Here is a 23263-nt window from a genome sequence, read left to right on the forward strand (position 1 = left end):
TTCGGCGATCCCAGGACAATCTTCTCCTCGGAGGATCGGCGATCCCAGGGCAATCTTCTTCTCGGATCGGCGATCCCAGGACAATCTTCTCCTCGGAGGATCGGCGATCCCAGGGCAATCTTCTCCTCGGAGGATCGGCGATCCCAGGACAATCTTCTCCTCTGAGGATCGGCGATCCCAGGACAATCTTCTCCTCGGAGGATCGGCGATCTCAGGACAATCTTCTCCTCGGAGGATCGGCGATCCCAGGACAATCTTCTCCTCGGAGGATCGGCGATCCCTGGACAATCTTCTCCTCGGAGGATCGGCGATCCCTGGACAATCTTCTCCTCGGAGGATCGGCGATCCCTGGACAATCTTCTCCTCGGAGGATTGGTGATCCCAGGACAATCTTCTCGGAGGAGGATCGGCGATACCAGGACAATCTTCTCGGAGGAGGATCGGCGAGCCCAGGACAATCTTCTCAGGGGAGGATCGGCGATCCCAGGACAATCTTCTCCTCGGAGGATCGGTGATCCCAGGGCAAGCTTCTCCTCGGAGGATCGGCGATCTCAGGACAATCTTCTCAGGGGAGGATCGGCGATCCCAGGGCAATCTTCTCCTCGGAGGATCGGATATCCCAGGGCAATCTTCTCCTCGGAGGATCGGCGATCCCAGGACAATCTTCTCGGAGGATCGGTGATCCCAGGGCAAGCTTCTCCTCGGAGGATCGGCGATCCCAGGGCAATCTTCTCCTCGGAGGATCGGCGATACCAGGACAATCTTCTCGGAGGAGGATCGGCGATCTCAGGACAATCTTCTCAGGGGAGGATCGGCGATCCCAGGACAATCTTCTCCTCGGAGGATCGGTGATCCACGGGCAAGCTTCTCCTCGGAGGATCGGCGATCTCAGGACAATCTTCTCAGGGGAGGATCGGCGATCCCAGGGCAATCTTCTCCTCGGAGGATCGGATATCCCAGGGCAATCTTCTCCTCGGAGGATCGGCGATCCCAGGACAATCTTCTCGGAGGATCGGTGATCCCAGGGCAAGCTTCTCCTCGGAGGATGGGCGATCCCAGGGCAATCTTCTCCTCGGAGGATCGGCAATCCCAGGACAATCTTCTCCTCGGAGGATCGGCAATCCCAGGGCAATCTTCTCCTCGGAGGATGGGCGATCCCAGGGCAATCTTCTCGGAGGAGGATTGGCGATCCCAGGACAATCTTCTTCTCGGAGGATCGGAGATCCCAGGACAATCTTCTCGGAGGATTGGAGATCCCAGGACAATCTTCTCCTCGGAGGATTGGCGATCCCAGGACAATCTTCTTCTCGGAGGAGGATTGGCGATCCCAGGACAATCTTCTCGAAGGATCGGCGATCCCAGGGCAATCTTATTCTCGGATGATCGGCGATCCCAGGGCAATCTTCTCGGAGGATCGGTGATCCCAGGACAATCTTCTTCTCGGAGGATCGGAGATCCCAGGACAATCTTCTCCTCGGAGGATCGGCGATCCCAGGACAATCTTCTCCTCGGAGGATCGGCGATCCCTGGACAATCTTCTCCTCGGAGGATCGGCGATCCCTGGACAATCTTCTCCTCGGAGGATCGGCGATCCCTGGACAATCTTCTCCTCGGAGGATTGGTGATCCCAGGACAATCTTCTCCTCGGAGGATCGGCGATACCAGGACAATCTTCTCGGAGGAGGATCGGCGAGCCCAGGACAATCTTCTCAGGGGAGGATCGGCGATCCCAGGACAATCTTCTCCTCGGGGGATCGGTGATCCCAGGGCAAGCTTCTCCTCGGAGGATCGGCGATCTCAGGACAATCTTCTCAGGGGAGGATCGGCGATCCCAGGGCAATCTTCTCCTCGGAGGATCGGATATCCCAGGGCAATCTTCTCCTCGGAGGATCGGCGATCCCAGGACAATCTTCTCGGAGGATCGGTGATCCCAGGGCAAGCTTCTCCTCGGAGGATCGGCGATCCCAGGGCAATCTTCTCCTCGGAGGATCGGCGATACCAGGACAATCTTCTCGGAGGAGGATCGGCGATCTCAGGACAATCTTCTCAGGGGAGGATCGGCGATCCCAGGACAATCTTCTCCTCGGAGGATCGGTGATCCCAGGGCAAGCTTCTCCTCGGAGGATCGGCGATCTCAGGACAATCTTCTCAGGGGAGGATCGGCGATCCCAGGGCAATCTTCTCCTCGGAGGATCGGATATCCCAGGGCAATCTTCTCCTCGGAGGATCGGCGATCCCAGGACAATCTTCTCGGAGGATCGGTGATCCCAGGGCAAGCTTCTCCTCGGAGGATCGGCGATCCCAGGGCAATCTTCTCCTCGGAGGATCGGCAATCCCAGGACAATCTTCTCCTCGGAGGATCGGCAATCCCAGGGCAATCTTCTCCTCGGAGGATGGGCGATCCCAGGGCAATCTTCTCGGAGGAGGATTGGCGATCCCAGGACAATCTTCTTCTCGGAGGATCGGAGATCCCAGGACAATCTTCTCGGAGGATTGGAGATCCCAGGACAATCTTCTCCTCGGAGGATTGGCGATCCCAGGACAATCTTCTTCTCGGAGGAGGATTGGCGATCCCAGGACAATCTTCTCGAAGGATCGGCGATCCCAGGGCAATCTTATTCTCGGATGATCGGCGATCCCAGGGCAATCTTCTCGGAGGATCGGTGATCCCAGGGCAATCTTCTTCTCGGAGGATCGGAGATCCCAGGACAATCTTCTCGGAGGATCGGAGATCCCAGGACAATCTTCTCTGAGGATTGGAGATCCCAGGACAATCTTCTCCTCGGAGGATCGGCGATCCCAGGGCAATTTTCTTCTCGGATGATCGGAGATCCCAGGACAATCTTCTTCTCGGAGGAGGATTGGCGATCCCAGGGCAAGCTTCTCCTCGGAGGATCGGCGATCCCAGGGCAATCTTCTCCTCGGAGGATCGGCGATCCCAGGGCAATCTTCTCCTCGGAGGATCGGCGATCCCAGGACAATCTTCTCCTCTGAGGATCGGCGATCCCAGGACAATCTTCTCCTCGGAGGATCGGCGATCTCAGGACAATCTTCTCCTCGGAGGATCGGCGATCCCAGGACAATCTTCTCCTCGGAGGATCGGCGATCCCTGGACAATCTTCTCCTCGGAGGATCGGCGATCCCTGGACAATCTTCTCCTCGGAGGATCGGCGATCCCTGGACAATCTTCTCCTCGGAGGATTGGTGATCCCAGGACAATCTTCTCGGAGGAGGATCGGCGATACCAGGACAATCTTCTCGGAGGAGGATCGGCGAGCCCAGGACAATCTTCTCAGGGGAGGATCGGCGATCCCAGGACAATCTTCTCCTCGGAGGATCGGTGATCCCAGGGCAAGCTTCTCCTCGGAGGATCGGCGATCTCAGGACAATCTTCTCAGGGGAGGATCGGCGATCCCAGGGCAATCTTCTCCTCGGAGGATCGGATATCCCAGGGCAATCTTCTCCTCGGAGGATCGGCGATCCCAGGACAATCTTCTCGGAGGATCGGTGATCCCAGGGCAAGCTTCTCCTCGGAGGATCGGCGATCCCAGGGCAATCTTCTCCTCGGAGGATCGGCGATACCAGGACAATCTTCTCGGAGGAGGATCGGCGATCTCAGGACAATCTTCTCAGGGGAGGATCGGCGATCCCAGGACAATCTTCTCCTCGGAGGATCGGTGATCCACGGGCAAGCTTCTCCTCGGAGGATCGGCGATCTCAGGACAATCTTCTCAGGGGAGGATCGGCGATCCCAGGGCAATCTTCTCCTCGGAGGATCGGATATCCCAGGGCAATCTTCTCCTCGGAGGATCGGCGATCCCAGGACAATCTTCTCGGAGGATCGGTGATCCCAGGGCAAGCTTCTCCTCGGAGGATGGGCGATCCCAGGGCAATCTTCTCCTCGGAGGATCGGCAATCCCAGGACAATCTTCTCCTCGGAGGATCGGCAATCCCAGGGCAATCTTCTCCTCGGAGGATGGGCGATCCCAGGGCAATCTTCTCGGAGGAGGATTGGCGATCCCAGGACAATCTTCTTCTCGGAGGATCGGAGATCCCAGGACAATCTTCTCGGAGGATTGGAGATCCCAGGACAATCTTCTCCTCGGAGGATTGGCGATCCCAGGACAATCTTCTTCTCGGAGGAGGATTGGCGATCCCAGGACAATCTTCTCGAAGGATCGGCGATCCCAGGGCAATCTTATTCTCGGATGATCGGCGATCCCAGGGCAATCTTCTCGGAGGATCGGTGATCCCAGGACAATCTTCTTCTCGGAGGATCGGAGATCCCAGGACAATCTTCTCCTCGGAGGATCGGCGATCCCAGGACAATCTTCTCCTCGGAGGATCGGCGATCCCTGGACAATCTTCTCCTCGGAGGATCGGCGATCCCTGGACAATCTTCTCCTCGGAGGATCGGCGATCCCTGGACAATCTTCTCCTCGGAGGATTGGTGATCCCAGGACAATCTTCTCGGAGGAGGATCGGCGATACCAGGACAATCTTCTCGGAGGAGGATCGGCGAGCCCAGGACAATCTTCTCAGGGGAGGATCGGCGATCCCAGGACAATCTTCTCCTCGGAGGATCGGTGATCCCAGGGCAAGCTTCTCCTCGGAGGATCGGCGATCTCAGGACAATCTTCTCAGGGGAGGATCGGCGATCCCAGGGCAATCTTCTCCTCGGAGGATCGGATATCCCAGGGCAATCTTCTCCTCGGAGGATCGGCGATCCCAGGACAATCTTCTCGGAGGATCGGTGATCCCAGGGCAAGCTTCTCCTCGGAGGATCGGCGATCCCAGGGCAATCTTCTCCTCGGAGGATCGGCGATACCAGGACAATCTTCTCGGAGGAGGATCGGCGATCTCAGGACAATCTTCTCAGGGGAGGATCGGCGATCCCAGGACAATCTTCTCCTCGGAGGATCGGTGATCCCAGGGCAAGCTTCTCCTCGGAGGATCGGCGATCTCAGGACAATCTTCTCAGGGGAGGATCGGCGATCCCAGGGCAATCTTCTCCTCGGAGGATCGGATATCCCAGGGCAATCTTCTCCTCGGAGGATCGGCGATCCCAGGACAATCTTCTCGGAGGATCGGTGATCCCAGGGCAAGCTTCTCCTCGGAGGATCGGCGATCCCAGGGCAATCTTCTCCTCGGAGGATCGGCAATCCCAGGACAATCTTCTCCTCGGAGGATCGGCAATCCCAGGGCAATCTTCTCCTCGGAGGATGGGCGATCCCAGGGCAATCTTCTCGGAGGAGGATTGGCGATCCCAGGACAATCTTCTTCTCGGAGGATCGGAGATCCCAGGACAATCTTCTCGGAGGATTGGAGATCCCAGGACAATCTTCTCCTCGGAGGATTGGCGATCCCAGGACAATCTTCTTCTCGGAGGAGGATTGGCGATCCCAGGACAATCTTCTCGAAGGATCGGCGATCCCAGGGCAATCTTATTCTCGGATGATCGGCGATCCCAGGGCAATCTTCTCGGAGGATCGGTGATCCCAGGGCAATCTTCTTCTCGGAGGATCGGAGATCCCAGGACAATCTTCTCGGAGGATCGGAGATCCCAGGACAATCTTCTCTGAGGATTGGAGATCCCAGGACAATCTTCTCCTCGGAGGATCGGCGATCCCAGGGCAATTTTCTTCTCGGATGATCGGAGATCCCAGGACAATCTTCTTCTCGGAGGAGGATTGGCGATCCCAGGGCAAGCTTCTCCTCGGAGGATCGGCGATCCCAGGGCAATCTTCTCCTCGGAGGATCGGCGATCCCAGGGCAATCTTCTCCTCGGAGGATCGGCGATCCCAGGACAATCTTCTCCTCGGAGGATCGGCGATCCCAGGACAATCTTCTCCTCGGAGGATCGGCGATCCCAGGGCAATCTTCTCCTCGGAGGATCGGAGATCCCAGGACAATCTTCTCGGAGGATTGGAGATCCCAGGACAATCTTCTCCTCGGAGGATTGGCAATCCCAGGGCAATCTTCTTCTCGGATGATCGGCGATCCCAGGACAATCTTCTTCTCGGAGAAGGATTGGCGATCCCAGGACAATCTTCTCGGAGGATCGGCGATCCCAGGGCAATCTTCTTCTCGGATGATCGGCGATCCCAGGGCAATCTTCTTCTCGGAGGATCGGTGATCCCAGGGCAATCTTCTCCTCGGAGGATCGGCGATCTCAGGACAATCTTCTCGGAGGAGGATCGGTGATCCCAGGGCAAGCTTCTCCTCGGAGGATCGGCGATCCCAGGACAATCTTCTCCTCGGAGGATCGGCGATCCCAGGACAATCTTCTTCTCGGAGGATCGGAGATCCCAGGACAATCTTCTCGGAGGATTGGAGATCCCAGGACAATCTTCTCGGAGGATTGGAGATCCCAGGACAATCTTCTCCTCTGAGGATCGGCGATCCCAGGACAATCTTCTCCTCGGAGGATCGGCGATCCCAGGACAATCTCCTCGGAGGATCGGAGATCCCAGGACAATCTTCTCCTCGGAGGATCGGCGATCCCAGGAGAATTTTCTCGGAGGATTGGAGATCCCAGGACAATCTTCTCCTCGGAGGATCGGCGATCCCAGGGCAATCTTCTTCTCGGATGATCGGTGATCCCAGGACAATCTTCTCGGAGGATTGGAGATCCCAGGACAATCTTCTCCTCGGAGGATCGGTGATCCCAGGACAATCTTCTCGGAGGAGGATTGGCGATCCCAGGACAATCTTCTCGGAGGATCGGCGATCCCAGGGCAATCTTCTTCTCGGATGATCGGCGATCCCAGGGCAATCTTCTTCTCGGAGGATCGGTGATCCCAGGGCAATCTTCTCCTCGGAGGAGGATTGGCGATCCCAGGACAATCTTTTTCTCGGAGGAGGATTGGCGATCCCAGGGCAATCTTCTCCTCGGAGGAGGATTGGCGATCCCAGGACAATCTTCTCGGAGGAGGATTGGTGATCCCAGGACAATCTTCTTCTCGGATGATCGGCGATCCCAGGGCAATCTTCTTCTCGGAGGATCTGTGATCCCAGGACAATCTTCTTCTCGGAGGAGGATTGGCGATCCCAGGACAATCTTCTCCTCGGAGGAGGATTGGCGATCCCAGGACAATCTTCTCCTCGGAGGAGGATTGGCGATCCCAGGACAATCTTCTTCTCGGAGGAGGATTGGCGATCCCAGGACAATCTTCTTCTCGGAGGAGGATTGGCGATCCCAGGACAATCTTCTCCTCGGAGGAGGATTGGCGATCCCAGGACAATCTTCTCGGAGGAGGATTGGTGATCCCAGGACAATCTTCTTCTCGGAGGAGGATTGGCGATCCCAGGGCAATCTTCTTCTCGGAGGAGGATTGGCGATCCCAGGGCAATCTTCTCCTCGGAGGAGGATCGGCGATCCCAGGACAATCTTCTTCTCGGAGGAGGATTGGCGATCCCAGGACAATCTTCTCCTCGGAGGAGGATTGGCGATCCCAGGACAATCTTCTTCTCGGAGGAGGATTGGCGATCCCAGGACAATCTTCTTCTCGGAGGAGGATTGGCGATCCCAGGACAATCTTCTCCTCGGAGGAGGATTGGCGATCCCAGGACAATCTTCTTGGAGGAGGATTGGTGATCCCAGGACAATCTTCTTCTCGGAGGAGGATTGGCGATCCCAGGGCAATCTTCTTCTCGGAGGAGGATTGGCGATCCCAGGGCAATCTTCTCCTCGGAGGAGGATCGGCGATCCCAGGACAATCTTCTCCTCGGAGGATCGGCGATCCCAGGACAATCTTCTCGGAGGATTGGAGATCCCAGGACAATCTTCTCCTCGGAGGATCGGTGATCCCAGGACAATCTTCTTCTCGGAGGAGGATTGGCGATCCCAGGACAATCTTCTCGGAGGATCGGCGATCCCAGGGCAATCTTCTTCTCGGATGATCGGCGATCCCAGGGCAATCTTCTTCTCGGAGGATCGGTGATCCCAGGGCAATCTTCTCCTCGGAGGAGGATTGGCGATCCCAGGACAATCTTTTTCTCGGAGGAGGATTGGCGATCCCAGGACAATCTTCTCGGAGGAGGATTGGTGATCCCAGGACAATCTTCTTCTCGGATGATCGGCGATCCCAGGGCAATCTTCTTCTCGGAGGATCTGTGATCCCAGGACAATCTTCTTCTCGGAGGAGGATTGGCGATCCCAGGACAATCTTCTCCTCGGAGGAGGATTGGCGATCCCAGGGCAATCTTCTCGGAGGATCGGCGATCCCAGGGCAATCTTCTTCTCGGATGATCGGCGATCCCAGGGCAATCTTCTTCTCGGAGGATCGGTGATCCCAGGGCAATCTTCTCCTCGGAGGAGGATTGGCGATCCCAGGACAATCTTCTCCTCGGAGGAGGATTGGCGATCCCAGGACAATCTTCTTCTCGGAGGAGGATTGGCGATCCCAGGACAATCTTCTCCTCGGAGGAGGATTGGCGATCCCAGGACAATCTTCTCGGAGGAGGATTGGTGATCCCAGGACAATCTTCTTCTCGGAGGAGGATTGGCGATCCCAGGGCAATCTTCTTCTCGGAGGAGGATTGGCGATCCCAGGACAATCTTCTCCTCGGAGGAGGATCGGCGATCCCAGGACAATCTTCTCCTCGGAGGATCGGCGATCTCAGGACAATCTTCTCGGAGGAGGATCGGAGGAGAATCTTCTCTGAGGTCCTTCAGGATTTCCTGGGAGAACTTCTCCAATGAGATCTTCTGCATAATATCATTGAAATTCCAACACGCCTGGCAAACAACCCGAACCCGGGGGGCTTCCTCCCTACAGATGTGCTGCATTTAATGAGACCGCCATTTTCTGGGTCCACAACAAATGATTGTGCTGCACAATGTGTGTCTTGATTGTATCCGTGTTGGATCTCCTCCCTAGAAGGACAAGATGATTATTATATACAGTTTATCCTCCAGGTGAGCTAAAGAAATGAGATTTCATTATCTGTGATGAATCCACCCTAAATGTCTGTTTTCTGCCCCATTATGATGTCATAGTGGGAGAGATAATGGGGGAGGGGTGGTGATTATCGGTGGCCTTGTGGTAACCATCTAGTTGGGCACCTTCTCTTCCTCTCATTGTCACATGTGAGGCTCAGATCAGGCCATTACCCCCTCGTATGTAATTGGGATTGAGCTCATCATCGCCCCCTCTAGGGATTGGAGGCGTCTCCTGATATCGCACATTTCTGACCGGCTGATTCCTCCCACGTCTCTCATCTCATTTAATGAGTCCGGTTTCTGTTTGCAGGGTGCGGCCCGGGTCCTCCATCACTCTGGTCATGGAGCTGCAGGCAGCCGGCGGGTTCAATCCCTACGGTCAGGAGGTTCAGCACTTGTCCTCTTGTGGTTGGACCAAGCTGGACTTGTTCGATCCCCATAACCAAGTCCTGAGCGGCCGATGGAAGCTTCCCGTGAGAGGTCTGCCACTTCGCCCGGGCCTGAACACCGGACAGCTCAACACCGTGCCACAGGTAGGTGCCACAGGTGGCTGGCACAGGTGGGTGCCACAGGTAGGTGCCACAGGTGGGTGACACAGGTAGGTGACAGGTCAGTGCCACAGGTGGGCAACACGGGTAGGTGACACGGGTAGGTGGCAGAGGTAGGTGACATAGGTAGGTGGCAGAGGTAGTTTACAGGTAGGTGCCACAGGTATGTAACACAGGTAGATGCCACAGGTAGGTGTTTTAGTAACACAGATAGGTGACACAGGTAGGTGTTTACAGGTAGATGGTAGAGTTAGGTGTTTACAGGTAGGTTACACAGGTAGGTGTTTAGTAACACAGGTAGATGCCACACGTAGGTGTTTAGTAACACAGGTAGGTGACACAGGTAGGTGTTTAGTAACACAGGTAGGTGACACAGGTAGGTGTTTAGTAACACAGGTAGATGCCACAGGTAGGTGTTTAGTAACACAGGTAGATGCCACAGGTAGGTGTTTAGTAACACAGGTAGGTGTTTAGTAACACAGGTAGGTGACACAGGTAGGTGTTTAGTAACACAGGTAGATACCACAGGTAGGTGTTTAGTAACACAGGTAGGTGACACAGGTAGGTGTTTAGTAACACAGGTAGATGCCACAGGTAGGTGTTTAGTAACACAGGTAGGTGTTTAGTAACACAGGTAGGTGACACAGGTAGGTGTTTAGTAACACAGGTAGATACCACAGGTAGGTGTTTAGTAACACAGGTAGGTGTTTAGTAACACAGGTAGGTGACACAGGTAGGTGTTTAGTAACACAGGTAGATGCCACAGGTAGGTGTTTAGTAACACAGGTAGGTGTTTAGTAACACAGGTAGGTGTTTAGTAACACAGGTAGGTGACACAGGTGGGTGCCACAGGTAGGTGCCACAGGTGGGTGCCACAGGTAGGTGCCACAGGTGGGTGCCACAGGTAGGTGCCACAGGTGGCTGGCACAGGTGGGTGCCACAGGTAGGTGCCACAGGTGGGTGACACAGGTAGGTGACAGGTCAGTGCCACAGGTGGGCAACACGGGTAGGTGACACGGGTAGGTGGCAGAGGTAGGTGACATAGGTAGGTGGCAGAGGTAGTTTACAGGTAGGTGCCACAGGTATGTAACACAGGTAGATGCCACAGGTAGGTGTTTTAGTAACACAGATAGGTGACACAGGTAGGTGTTTACAGGTAGATGGTAGAGTTAGGTGTTTACAGGTAGGTTACACAGGTAGGTGTTTAGTAACACAGGTAGATGCCACACGTAGGTGTTTAGTAACACAGGTAGGTGACACAGGTAGGTGTTTAGTAACACAGGTAGGTGACACAGGTAGGTGTTTAGTAACACAGGTAGGTGACACAGGTAGGTGTTTAGTAACACAGGTAGATGCCACACGTAGGTGTTTAGTAACACAGGTAGGTGACACAGGTAGGTGTTTAGTAACACAGGTAGATGCCACAGGTAGGTGTTTAGTAACACAGGTAGATGCCACAGGTAGGTGTTTAGTAACACAGGTAGGTGTTTAGTAACACAGGTAGGTGACACAGGTAGGTGTTTAGTAACACAGGTAGATGCCACAGGTAGGTGTTTAGTAACACAGGTAGGTGTTTAGTAACACAGGTAGGTGACACAGGTAGGTGTTTAGTAACACAGGTAGATACCACAGGTAGGTGTTTAGTAACACAGGTAGGTGTTTAGTAACACAGGTAGGTGACACAGGTAGGTGTTTAGTAACACAGGTAGATACCACAGGTAGGTGTTTAGTAACACAGGTAGGTGTTTAGTAACACAGGTAGGTGACACAGGTAGGTGTTTAGTAACACAGGTAGATACCACAGGTAGGTGTTTAGTAACACAGGTAGATGCCACAGGTAGGTGTTTAGTAACACAGGTAGGTGTTTAGTAACACAGGTAGGTGACACAGGTAGGTGTTTAGTAACACAGGTAGGTGACACAGGTAGGTGTTTAGTAACACAGGTAGATGCCACAGGTAGGTGTTTAGTAACACAAGTAGGTGTTTAGTAACACAGGTAGGTGACACAGGTAGGTGTTTAGTAACACAGGTAGGTGACACAGGTAGGTGTTTAGTAACACAGGTAGGTGACACAGGTAGGTGTTTAGTAACACAGGTAGGTGTTTAGTAACACAGGTAGGTGACACAGGTAGGTGTTTAGTAACACAGGTAGGTGACACAGGTAGGTGTTTAGTAACACAGGTAGATGCCACAGGTAGGTGTTTAGTAACACAGGTAGGTGTTTAGTAACACAGGTAGGTGACACAGGTAGATGCCACAGGTAGGTGTTTAGTAACACAGGTAGGTGACACAGGTAGGTGTTTAGTAACACAGGTAGATGCCACAGGTAGGTGTTTAGTAACACAGGTAGGTGACACAGGTAGGTGTTTAGTAACACAGGTAGGTGACACAGGTAGGTGTTTAGTAACACAGGTAGGTGACACAGGTAGGTGTTTAGTAACACAGGTAGGTGACACAGGTAGGTGTTTACAGGTAGATGGTAGAGTAATGCCGCGTACACACGATCGGAATTCTCGTCGGAAGAAGCTCTGATGGTTTTCCTGATGGAATTCGGCTCAAGCCGTCTTGCCTCCACACGGTCACACAAAATTCCGACCACCAAGAACGCGGTGACGTACAACACGTATGACGGGACTAGAAAAAGGAAGTTCAGTAGCCAATAGCTTCCGTCTCGTAGTTGAATCTGAGCATTGCGTGATTTTTGGCGTGTCGGAATTGCATACACGCGATCGGAAATGCCGATAGAAAGTTTTTCCGTCTGGAAAATTGAGAACCTGCTATCAATTTTTGGCTGGCGGAATTTCCGGCACCTAGATTCCGGTGGAGCGCACACACACGTCCGCATTCTCCGATGAAAAGCTCTCATCCGTCTTTTTCTGGCCAGAATTCCGATCGTGTGTACGCGGCATTAGGTGTTTACAGGTAGGTGACATACATGGCTGTTACCAATCTTGCCTACCTATCACAAGCAGATCTGTCGCCCCGGAACTCCGCCCAGCACACGTGGCGCCCTGACATGACGTGGAATTGATTAGCGGCAATCTGTGGTCCTCTCCGGACATCAATGTGAGGAGGAAATCAGAGACTAAATCCAATAATAACCACATGAAGAGCCAATCACAGTACACTTCCACCCCTCAATTCCAAAGATTTCCACTAGATGTCTTCAGTCCTCGACCTACTTCCCCTGAGACCAGGTCCTCCGGACTTCAGTCCTCGACCTACTTCCCCTGAGACCAGGTCCTCCGGACTTCAGTCCTCGACCTACTTCCCCTGAGACCAGGTCCTCCGGACTTCAGTCCTCGACCTACTTCCCCTGAGACCAGCTCCTCCGGACTTCAGTCCTCGACCTACTTCCCCTGAGACCAGGTCCTCCGGACTTCAGTCCTCGACCTACTTCCCCTGAGACCAGGTCCTGCGGACTTCAGTCCTCGACCTACTTCCCCTGAGACCAGGTCCTCCGGACTTCAGTCCTCGACCTACTTCCCCTGAGACCAGGTCCTCCGGACTTCAGTCCTCGACCTACTTCCCCTGAGACCAGGTCCTCCGGACTTCAGTCCTCGACCTACTTCCCCTGAGACCAGGTCCTCCGGACTTCAGTCCTCGACCTACTTCCCCTGAGACCAGCTCCTCCGGACTTCAGTCCTCGACCTACTTCCCCTGAGACCAGGTCCTCCGGACTTCAGTCCTCGACCTACTTCCCCTGAGACCAGGTCCTGCGGACTTCAGTCCTCGACCTACTTCCCCTGAGACCAGGTCCTCCGGACTTCAGTCCTCGACCTACTTCCCCTGAGACCAGCTCCTCCGGACTTCAGTCCTCGACCTACTTCCCCTGAGACCAGGTCCTCCGGACTTCAGTCCTCGACCTACTTCCCCTGAGACCAGGTCCTCCGGACTTCAGTCCTCGACCGACTTCCCCTGAGACCAGGTCCTCCGGACTTCAGTCCTCGACCTACTTCCCCTGAGACCAGGTCCTCTGGACTTCAGTCCTCGACCTACTTCCCCTGAGACCAGGTCCTCCGGACTTCAGTCTTCAACCTACTTCCCCTGAGACCAGGTCCTCCGGACTTCAATCTTCAACCTACTTCCCCTGAGACCAGGTCCTCCGGACTTCAATCTTCAACCTACTTCCCCTGAGACCAGGTCCTCCGGACTTCAGTCCTCGACCTACTTCCCCTGAGACCAGGTCCTCCGGACTTCAGTCCTCGACCTACTTCCCCTGAGACCAGGTCCTCCGGACTTCAGTCCTCGACCTACTTCCCCTGAGACCAGCTCCTCCGGACTTCAGTCCTCGACCTACTTCCCCTGAGACCAGGTCCTCCGGACTTCAGTCCTCGACCTACTTCCCCTGAGACCAGGTCCTGCGGACTTCAGTCCTCGACCTACTTCCCCTGAGACCAGGTCCTCCGGACTTCAGTCCTCGACCTACTTCCCCTGAGACCAGGTCCTCCGGACTTCAGTCCTCGACCTACTTCCCCTGAGACCAGGTCCTCCGGACTTCAGTCCTCGACCTACTTCCCCTGAGACCAGGTCCTCCGGACTTCAGTCCTCGACCTACTTCCCCTGAGACCAGCTCCTCCGGACTTCAGTCCTCGACCTACTTCCCCTGAGACCAGGTCCTCCGGACTTCAGTCCTCGACCTACTTCCCCTGAGACCAGGTCCTGCGGACTTCAGTCCTCGACCTACTTCCCCTGAGACCAGGTCCTCCGGACTTCAGTCCTCGACCTACTTCCCCTGAGACCAGCTCCTCCGGACTTCAGTCCTCGACCTACTTCCCCTGAGACCAGGTCCTCCGGACTTCAGTCCTCGACCTACTTCCCCTGAGACCAGGTCCTCCGGACTTCAGTCCTCGACCGACTTCCCCTGAGACCAGGTCCTCCGGACTTCAGTCCTCGACCTACTTCCCCTGAGACCAGGTCCTCTGGACTTCAGTCCTCGACCTACTTCCCCTGAGACCAGGTCCTCCGGACTTCAGTCTTCAACCTACTTCCCCTGAGACCAGGTCCTCCGGACTTCAATCTTCAACCTACTTCCCCTGAGACCAGGTCCTCCGGACTTCAATCTTCAACCTACTTCCCCTGAGACCAGGTCCTCCGGACTTCAGTCCTCGACCTACTTCCCCTGAGACCAGGTCCTCCGGACTTCAGTCCTCGACCTACTTCCCCTGAGACCAGGTCCTCCGGACTTCAATCTTCAACCTACTTCCCCTGAGACCAGGTCCTCCGGACTTCAGTCCTCGACCTACTTCCCCTGAGACCAGGTCCTCCGGACTTCAGTCCTCGACCTACTTCCCCTGAGACCAGGTCCTCCGGACTTCAGTCTTCCACCTACTTCCCCTGAGACCAGGTCCTCCGGACTTCAGTCTTCCACCTACTTACCCTGAGACCAGGTCCTCCGGACTTCAGTCCTCGACCTACTTCCCCTGAGACCAGGTCCTCCGGACTTCAGTCCTCGACCTACTTCCCCTGAGACCAGGTCCTCCGGACTTCAGTCCTCGACCTACTTCCCCTGAGACCAGGTCCTCCGGACTTCAGTCCTCGACCTACTTCCCCTGAGACCATGTCCTCCGGACTTCAGTCCTCGACCTACTTCCCCTGAGACCAGGTCCTCTGGACTTCAGTCCTCGACCTACTTCCCCTGAGACCAGGTCCTCTGGACTTCAGTCCTCGACCTACTTCCCCTGAGACCAGGTCCTCCGGACTTCAGTCCTCGACCTACTTCCCCTGAGACCAGGTCCTCCGGACTTCAGTCCTCGACCTACTTCCCCTGAGACCATGTCCTCCGGACTTCAGTCCTCGACCTACTTCCCCTGAGACCAGGTCCTCTGGACTTCAGTCCTCGACCTACTTCCCCTGAGACCAGGTCCTCCGGACTTCAGTCTTCCACCTACTTCCCCTGAGACCAGGTCCTCCGGACTTCAGTCTTCCACCTACTTACCCTGAGACCAGGTCCTCCGGACTTCAGTCCTCGACCTACTTCCCCTGAGACCAGGTCCTCCGGACTTCAGTCCTCGACCTACTTCCCCTGAGACCAGGTCCTCCGGACTTCAGTCCTCGACCTACTTCCCCTGAGACCAGGTCCTCCGGACTTCAGTCCTCGACCTACTTGCCCTGAGACCAGGTCCTCCGGACTTCAGTCCTCGACCTACTTCCCCTGAGACCAGGTCCTCTGGACTTCAGTCCTCGACCTACTTCCCCTGAGACCAGGTCCTCCAGACTTCAGTCTTCCACCTACTTCCCCTGAGACCATGTCCTCCGGACTTCAGTCCTCGACCTACTTCCCCTGAGACCATGTCCTCCGGACTTCAGTCCTCGACCTACTTCCCCTGAGACCAGGTCCTCCGGACTTTAGTCTTCGACCTACTTCCCCTGAGACCAGGTCCTCTGGACTTCAGTCCTCGACCTACTTCCCCTGAGACCAGGTCCTCCGGACTTCAGTCCTCGACCTACTTCCCCTGAGACCAGGTCCTCCGGATTTCAATCTTCAACCTACTTCCCCTGAGACCAGGTCCTCCGGACTTCAGTCTTCAATCTACTTCCCCTGAGACCAGGTCCTCCGGACTTCAGTCTTCGACCTACTTCCCCTGAGACCAGGTCCTCCGGACTTCAGTCCTCGACCTACTTCCCCTGAGACCAGGTCCTCCGGACTTCAATCTTCGACCTACTTCCCCTGAGACCAGGTCCTCCGGACTTCAATCTTCCACCTACTTCCCCTGAGACCAGGTCCTCCGGACTTCAGTCTTCCACCTACTTCCCCTGAGACCAGGTCCTCCGGACTTCAGTCCTCGACCTACTTCCCCTGAGACCAGGTCCTCCGGACTTCAGTCCTCGACCTACTTCCCCTGAGACCAGGTCCTCCGGACTTCAATCTTCGACCTACTTCCCCTGAGACCAGGTCCTCCGGACTTCAATCTTCCACCTACTTCCCCTGAGACCAGGTCCTCCGGACTTCAGTCTTCCACCTACTTCCCCTGAGACCAGGTCCTCCGGACTTCAGTCTTCAATCTACTTCCCCTGAGACCAGGTCCTCCGGACTTCAATCTTCCACCTACTTCCCCTGAGACCAGGTCCTCCGGACTTCAGTCTTCCACCTACTTCCCCTGAGACCAGGTCCTCCGGACTTCAGTCCTCGACCTACTTCCCCTGAGACCAGGTCCTCCGGACTTCAGTCCTCGACCTACTTCCCCTGAGACCAGGTCCTCCGGACTTCAGTCTTCCACCTACTTCCCCTGAGACCAGGTCCTCCGGACTTCAGTCTTCAATCTACTTCCCCTGAGACCAGGTCCTCCGGACTTCAGTCTTCCACCTACTTCCCCTGAGACCAGGTCCTCCGGACTTCAGTCTTCCACCTACTTCCCCTGAGACCAGGTCCTCCGGACTTCAGTCCTCGACCTACTTCCCCTGAGACCAGGTCCTCCGGACTTCAGTCCTCGACCTACTTCCCCTGAGACCAGGTCCTCCGGACTTCAGTCCTCGACCTACTTCCCCTGAGACCAGGTCCTCCGGACTTCAGTCTTCCACCTACTTCCCCTGAGACCAGGTCCTCCGGACTTCAGTCTTCCACCTACTTACCCTGAGACCAGGTCCTCCGGACTTCAGTCCTCGACCTACTTCCCCTGAGACCAGGTCCTCCGGACTTCAGTCCTCGACCTACTTCCCCTGAGACCAGGTCCTCCGGACTTCAGTCCTCGACCTACTTCCCCTGAGACCAGGTCCTCCGGACTTCAGTCCTCGACCTACTTGCCCTGAGACCAGGTCCTCCGGACTTCAGTCCTCGACCTACTTCCCCTGAGACCAGGTCCTCTGGACTTCAGTCCTCGACCTACTTCCCCTGAGACCAGGTCCTCCAGACTTCAGTCTTCCACCTACTTCCCCTGAGACCATGTCCTCCGGACTTCAGTCCTCGACCTACTTCCCCTGAGACCATGTCCTCCGGACTTCAGTCCTCGACCTACTTCCCCTGAGACCAGGTCCTCCGGACTTTAGTCTTCGACCTACTTCCCCTGAGACCAGGTCCTCTGGACTTCAGTCCTCGACCTACTTCCCCTGAGACCAGGTCCTCCGGACTTCAGTCCTCGACCTACTTCCCCTGAGACCAGGTCCTCCGGACTTCAATCTTCAACCTACTTCCCCTGAGACCAGGTCCTCCGGACTTCAGTCTTCAATCTACTTCCCCTGAGACCAGGTCCTCCGGACTTCAGTCTTCGACCTACTTCCCCTGAGACCAGGTCCTCCGGACTTCAGTCCTCGACCTACTTCCCCTGAGACCAGGTCCTCCGGACTTCAATCTTCGACCTACTTCCCCTGAGACCAGGTCCTCCGGACTTCAATCTTCCACCTACTTCCCCTGAGACCAGGTCCTCCGGACTTCAGTCTTCCACCTACTTCCCCTGAGACCAGGTCCTCCGGACTTCAGTCCTCGACCTACTTCCCCTGAGACCAGGTCCTCCGGACTTCAGTCCTCGACCTACTTCCCCTGAGACCAGGTCCTCCGGACTTCAGTCTTCCACCTACTTCCCCTGAGACCAGGTCCTCCGGACTTCAGTCTTCAATCTACTTCCCCTGAGACCAGGTCCTCCGGACTTCAATCTTCCACCTACTTCCCCTGAGACCAGGTCCTCCGGACTTCAGTCTTCCACCTACTTCCCCTGAGACCAGGTCCTCCGGACTTCAGTCCTCGACCTACTTCCCCTGAGACCAGGTCCTCCGGACTTCAGTCCTCGACCTACTTCCCCTGAGACCAGGTCCTCCGGACTTCAGTCTTCCACCTACTTCCCCTGAGACCAGGTCCTCCGGACTTCAGTCTTCAATCTACTTCCCCTGAGACCAGGTCCTCCGGACTTCAGTCTTCCACCTACTTCCCCTGAGACCAGGTCCTCCGGACTTCAGTCTTCCACCTACTTCCCCTGAGACCAGGTCCTCCGGACTTCAGTCCTCGACCTACTTCCCCTGAGACCAGGTCCTCCGGACTTCAGTCCTCGACCTACTTCCCCTGAGACCAGGTCCTCCGGACTTCAGTCCTCGACCTACTTCCCCTGAGACCAGGTCCTCCGGACTTCAGTCTTCCACCTACTTCCCCTGAGACCAGGTCCTCTGGACTTCAGTCTTCATTTCCTAGACGTCTGCAGTTCCATAGATGATCACTTCCTATTGGATGATCGTTTGGAAATCTATTACAATGTAACTAAACTCATTCCACTAAAATGTGATGAAGATTTAATGGACTGAAAGTAAAATGACATTTTAGTCACAAGACTAAAACTAAATCAAACATGGCTGCCAAAATGAAGACGGCTGGACCCGCCCCTAGCCTGTGATTGGACAGTGAAAGGAGAAGCAGCACAGGGATGAGCTCATCTCTTTGTCACTCTGCTCTCTCCTCCAATCAGCATGTTTCTTGTCAGCACATGAACTGATTGGTTTTGTTCTGCTTCTTCCTGTCACACTCCAGCCCTGCTGTACAGAGACTGCAAGAGACCAATCAGGTACTTCACACTTCTTGTAATGATTAGAGAGCGTTCCCCCCGAGTTCAACTTCCACGTTCAGTCATTTCCAAAACAGATTCAATGTTTTCTAATGGCGCCCCCTACAGGCGGGAGGCAGTACTGTATAATGTACACGGCTGTGATATTATAATGGCACCACCTGCAGGCGGGAGGCGGTACTGTATAATGTACACGGCTGTGATATTATAATGGCACCACCTGCAGGCGGGAGGCGGTACTGTATAATGTACATGGCTGTGATATTATAATGGCACCACCTGCAGGCGGGAGGCGGTACTGTATAATGTACATGGCTGTGATATTATAATGGCGCCCCCTACAGGCGGGAGGCGGTACTGTATAATGTACATGGCTGTGATATTATAATGGCGCCCCCTACAGGCGGGAGGCGGTACTGTATAATGTACATGGCTGTGATATTATAATGGTGCCCCCTACAGGCGGGAGGCGGTACTGTATAATGTACATGGCTGTGATATTATAATGGCACCCCCTGCAGGCCGGAGGCGGTACTGTATAATGTACATGGCTGTGATATTATAATGGCGCCCCCTACAGGCCGGAGGCGGTACTGTATAATGTACATGGCTGTGATATTATAATGGCGCCCCCTACAGGCCGGAGGCGGTACTGTATAATGTACACGGCTGTGATATAATGGTGCCTCCTGCAGGCCGGAGGCGGTACTGTATAATGTACACGGCTGTGATATTATAATGGCGCCCCCTACAGGCCGGAGGCGGTACTGTATAATGTACATGGCTGTGATATTATAATGGCGCCCCCTGCAGGCCGGAGGCAGTACTATATAATGTACACGGCTGTGATATTATAATGGCGCCCCCTGCAGGCCGGAGGCGGTACTATATAATGTACACGGCTGTGATATTATAATGGCGCCCCCTACAGGCGGGAGGCGGTACTGTATAATGTACACGGCTGTGATATTATAATGGCGCCCCCTACAGGCGGGAGGCGGTACTGTATAATGTACACGGCTGTGATATTATAATGGCGCCCCCTACAGGCGGGAGGCGGTACTGTATAATGTACATGGCTGTGATATTATAATGGCGCCCCCTGCAGGCCGGAGGCGGTACTGTATAATGTACATGGCTGTGATATTATAATGGCGCCCCCTACAGGCGGGAGGCGGTACTGTATAATGTACATGGCTGTGATATTATAATGGCGCCCCCTGCAGGTCGGAGGCGGTACTGTATAATGTACATGGCTGTGATATTATAATGGCGCCCCCTACAGGCGGGAGGCGGTACTGTATAATGTACATGGCTGTGATATTATAATGGCACCCCCTGCAGGCCGGAGGCGGTACTGTATAATGTACACGGCTGTGATAAAATGGTGCCTCCTGCAGGCGGTACTGTATAATGTACACGGCTGTGATATTAAAAAAGTGCCCCCTTGCAGGGCTGTGATATAATGGCGCCCCCTGCAGGTCGGAGGCGGTACTGTATAATGTACATGGCTGTGATATAATGGTGCCCCCTGCAGGCCGGAGGTAGTACTGTATAATGTACACGGCTATGATATTATATTAGCACCTCCTGCAGGCCGGAGGCGGTATATAATGTACATTGCCATAGTTGGGTTGTGGCTGATATGATAATATCTCCGCAGGTTGGAAAAGCTGAACTTTACCTGCGAATCATAAATGCCCGGGACGCAGACCTGCAATCCATGGCGGAGATCGACCCCAGGAACTTCTCCCTCTACCAGTACCCCCCATTGGTTAGTAGAAATCATGTGATGTCTGAGATTCTGAGTGTATCTATATATATATTAATTATACATAGGGGGTAAGGTTATATAAAGACACCAGTCCATCCAGTTCTACCTGTGTAGGTGTGTGTTTATGTCTCTACCTTTTCCTATATACCTGTATATTACATTCAATGGGATGCAGTGGCGACCCACCCATAGAGAGCACACGGGGGCCGCCTCCCCTATCCATGTGTCCGGCCCCCTGATCTACATATCAGCGGCACAGACCATGGATTCCAATGGGGTTTTTTTGAAGCACCTGATTTGAGCCATAGGCATTGAGTGCTTCGAGCCCACCCAGTTGTGTGACAATAGCGAATACATTTTCACTATTTTCACACTAAAGTTTCTCCCCGCCAATCAGGAGGCAGGTCATGAGACTTGTTTCCCATAGTCCATAGACCTCAGTTTGAAGATTAGGTGTTTATGAGGAACTGGATTGAATGCTTTGGCAAATCCCCAGATATATCACATCCACGGGCAGTGGCGGCCCGTCCATTAGGGGTGCACGGGCGCCTCCCCCCCATCCATGAGTCTGGCCCCCTGATCTGCATACAGGGCACCAGAGGCTCTAATTGGCTTTAAATAAAAAGGGTGGGCTCTGCACTCTGAGCCCACCCAGTTGTGTGACAGTAGCGAATGAATATTTGCTATTGTAACACTGAATCTCCTTCCAGCCAATCGGAAAGCGGGTCATGAGACCTGTCAGCCAGTTAGATGAAAGGAGATCTGATCAGCTTGGCTGGCAGGAGGAGGAATGAGGAGGCACATGGAGGAGAGGAGGGAGAAGACGCAGGGGGACAGAGCCAACAAGCAGCCTGGAGGGAAGCCGCCCGCCATGCTACCTGCAAGACGGGGTTAGTGTAGGGCCCCCGACTGACTGGAGGGATTGTGTGCCACCCATAATACGACCGACCAGGGGGGGGGGGGGTGGCGACATGTGCATTTTTTGCCACTTGCCACTACCCCCCCCCCCCCCCCCCACACACAAAAAACACCAGCCACCACTGTCCACAGGCTTTCCTTTATCTATATAGTATCTCACTTCCTCATAAATGTTATCTGATTGGTCTGGTAAGAATGATCCTTCATAAATCCATACTGGTTACTACTAATGGATACTTCTTGGATATCGTCCCTTATAATCCCCTCCAATGCTTTACTTACTATTGATGTTAGGCTGACTGGTCTGTAGTTTCCAGGTATAGATTTCCACCCTTTAAAAAAAAAAAAAAAAAGGTTCCAATATTTTCACCAATCAGCTGGTACCATTCCAGTCACTAAGCTGTCCTTAAAAATCAGGAATAACCGTCTGGCTAACCTGGATATGTTACTTGAGGACGTGTCTTTGGAACACAACGGCTTCAGTTGGCCCCCGGGGTACAGTCTGTGTTGTGCCACTAATACAGACGGGATTATTTCGGCTCTCCTTCTGAAGAATGTATTTAGTACAGCTGCCTTCTCCTTTATTGGGCCAACATTACATAAGATCATAAGATAGAAGAATGTATAAATCTTCTTCCCTGCTCAACATATTTCAATGCTTATTACAGGCAAAATCAGGCAAGAGTCGGCCCCGTGTGCAGCTATCCCCCCCATACACTCATTAATTGTAGTCAGTGCCCCCCTATAATGTGGGCATGGTAGTATCTGAGCCCAGGACAGCTCGGGGGGGGGGGGGGCATGCTTGGAACCTTGAGAAATTATACCCCCCCAGTCATAACACCCCATCTATTAGACATGTGCAAAAGGAAAAAATTTGTTTCGTTTCGTTTTAATTTGTTAATTCATTAATTTCGTTTAGTTATATTCGTTTACTTCCTTAAATTCGTTTTCGGATTTCGTTTAGTTTTCTACCGAATTCAAAAAATCGGCCACATTCCAAAATATTTCAATGAAATTCGAAAATATTTCTACCGGATTCGAAATGATTTTGTGACCCGACTTTAGAGCCATGTATCTCGGGGTCACTTGGTTCTAGAAACTCCAAATTTGGATATGTTGTAGTGCTAGTACTATTGTGTTTGCATACCAAATTTGTGGTTTCTAGCTATAAGTGACCCCGAGATATGTGGCCCCAAAATCGGGTCGCAAAATGTTATTAGTTAATAGAGCAGAGAATGACATTTTGTGACCCGATTTTGGGGCCACTTATCTCGGGGTCACTTATAGATAGAAACCCCAAATTTGGTATGCAAACACAATAATACTAGCTCTACAACATATCCAAATTTGAAGTGTCTAGCACCAAGTGACCCCGAGATACATGGCCCTAAACTCGGGTCACAAAATATTTTCGAATGCAGTTGAAATCATGTCGAATTCATTCGTTATATTTCTTTCGTATTCGTTGTAATTTGTTATTTTTTTATTTGGATGCATCCGAATGTCCGAAAGATGCAAAATTCGGCTGAATTTCGATTCGTTACGAAACGAATTGCACAAGCCTACCATCTACAGAACTCCTCTGAATCAGTGA

General features: G+C 53.8%; 1 protein-coding gene across 2 annotated transcripts in view; it reads left to right on the forward strand.

Moving 5' to 3' along the window:
* CCDC17 (coiled-coil domain containing 17) overlaps nucleotides 1–23263 on the forward strand; it is a 103561-nt gene that overhangs the window by 78790 nt on the left and 1508 nt on the right. For both annotated transcript variants that reach the window (XM_077450801.1, XM_077450802.1), the window contains exons 13-14: nucleotides 9255–9477; nucleotides 20641–20751. In XM_077450801.1, coding sequence (XP_077306927.1) covers nucleotides 9255–9477; nucleotides 20641–20751 — 334 coding nt within the window. The remainder of the gene's footprint in view (nucleotides 1–9254; nucleotides 9478–20640; nucleotides 20752–23263) is intronic.

This window comes from Lithobates pipiens, unplaced genomic scaffold, assembly GCF_037356315.1.
Source record: "Lithobates pipiens isolate NorthernLeopardFrog02 unplaced genomic scaffold, aLitPip1_a1.2 Scaffold_23, whole genome shotgun sequence".
Lineage (NCBI taxonomy): Eukaryota > Metazoa > Chordata > Amphibia > Anura > Ranidae > Lithobates > Lithobates pipiens.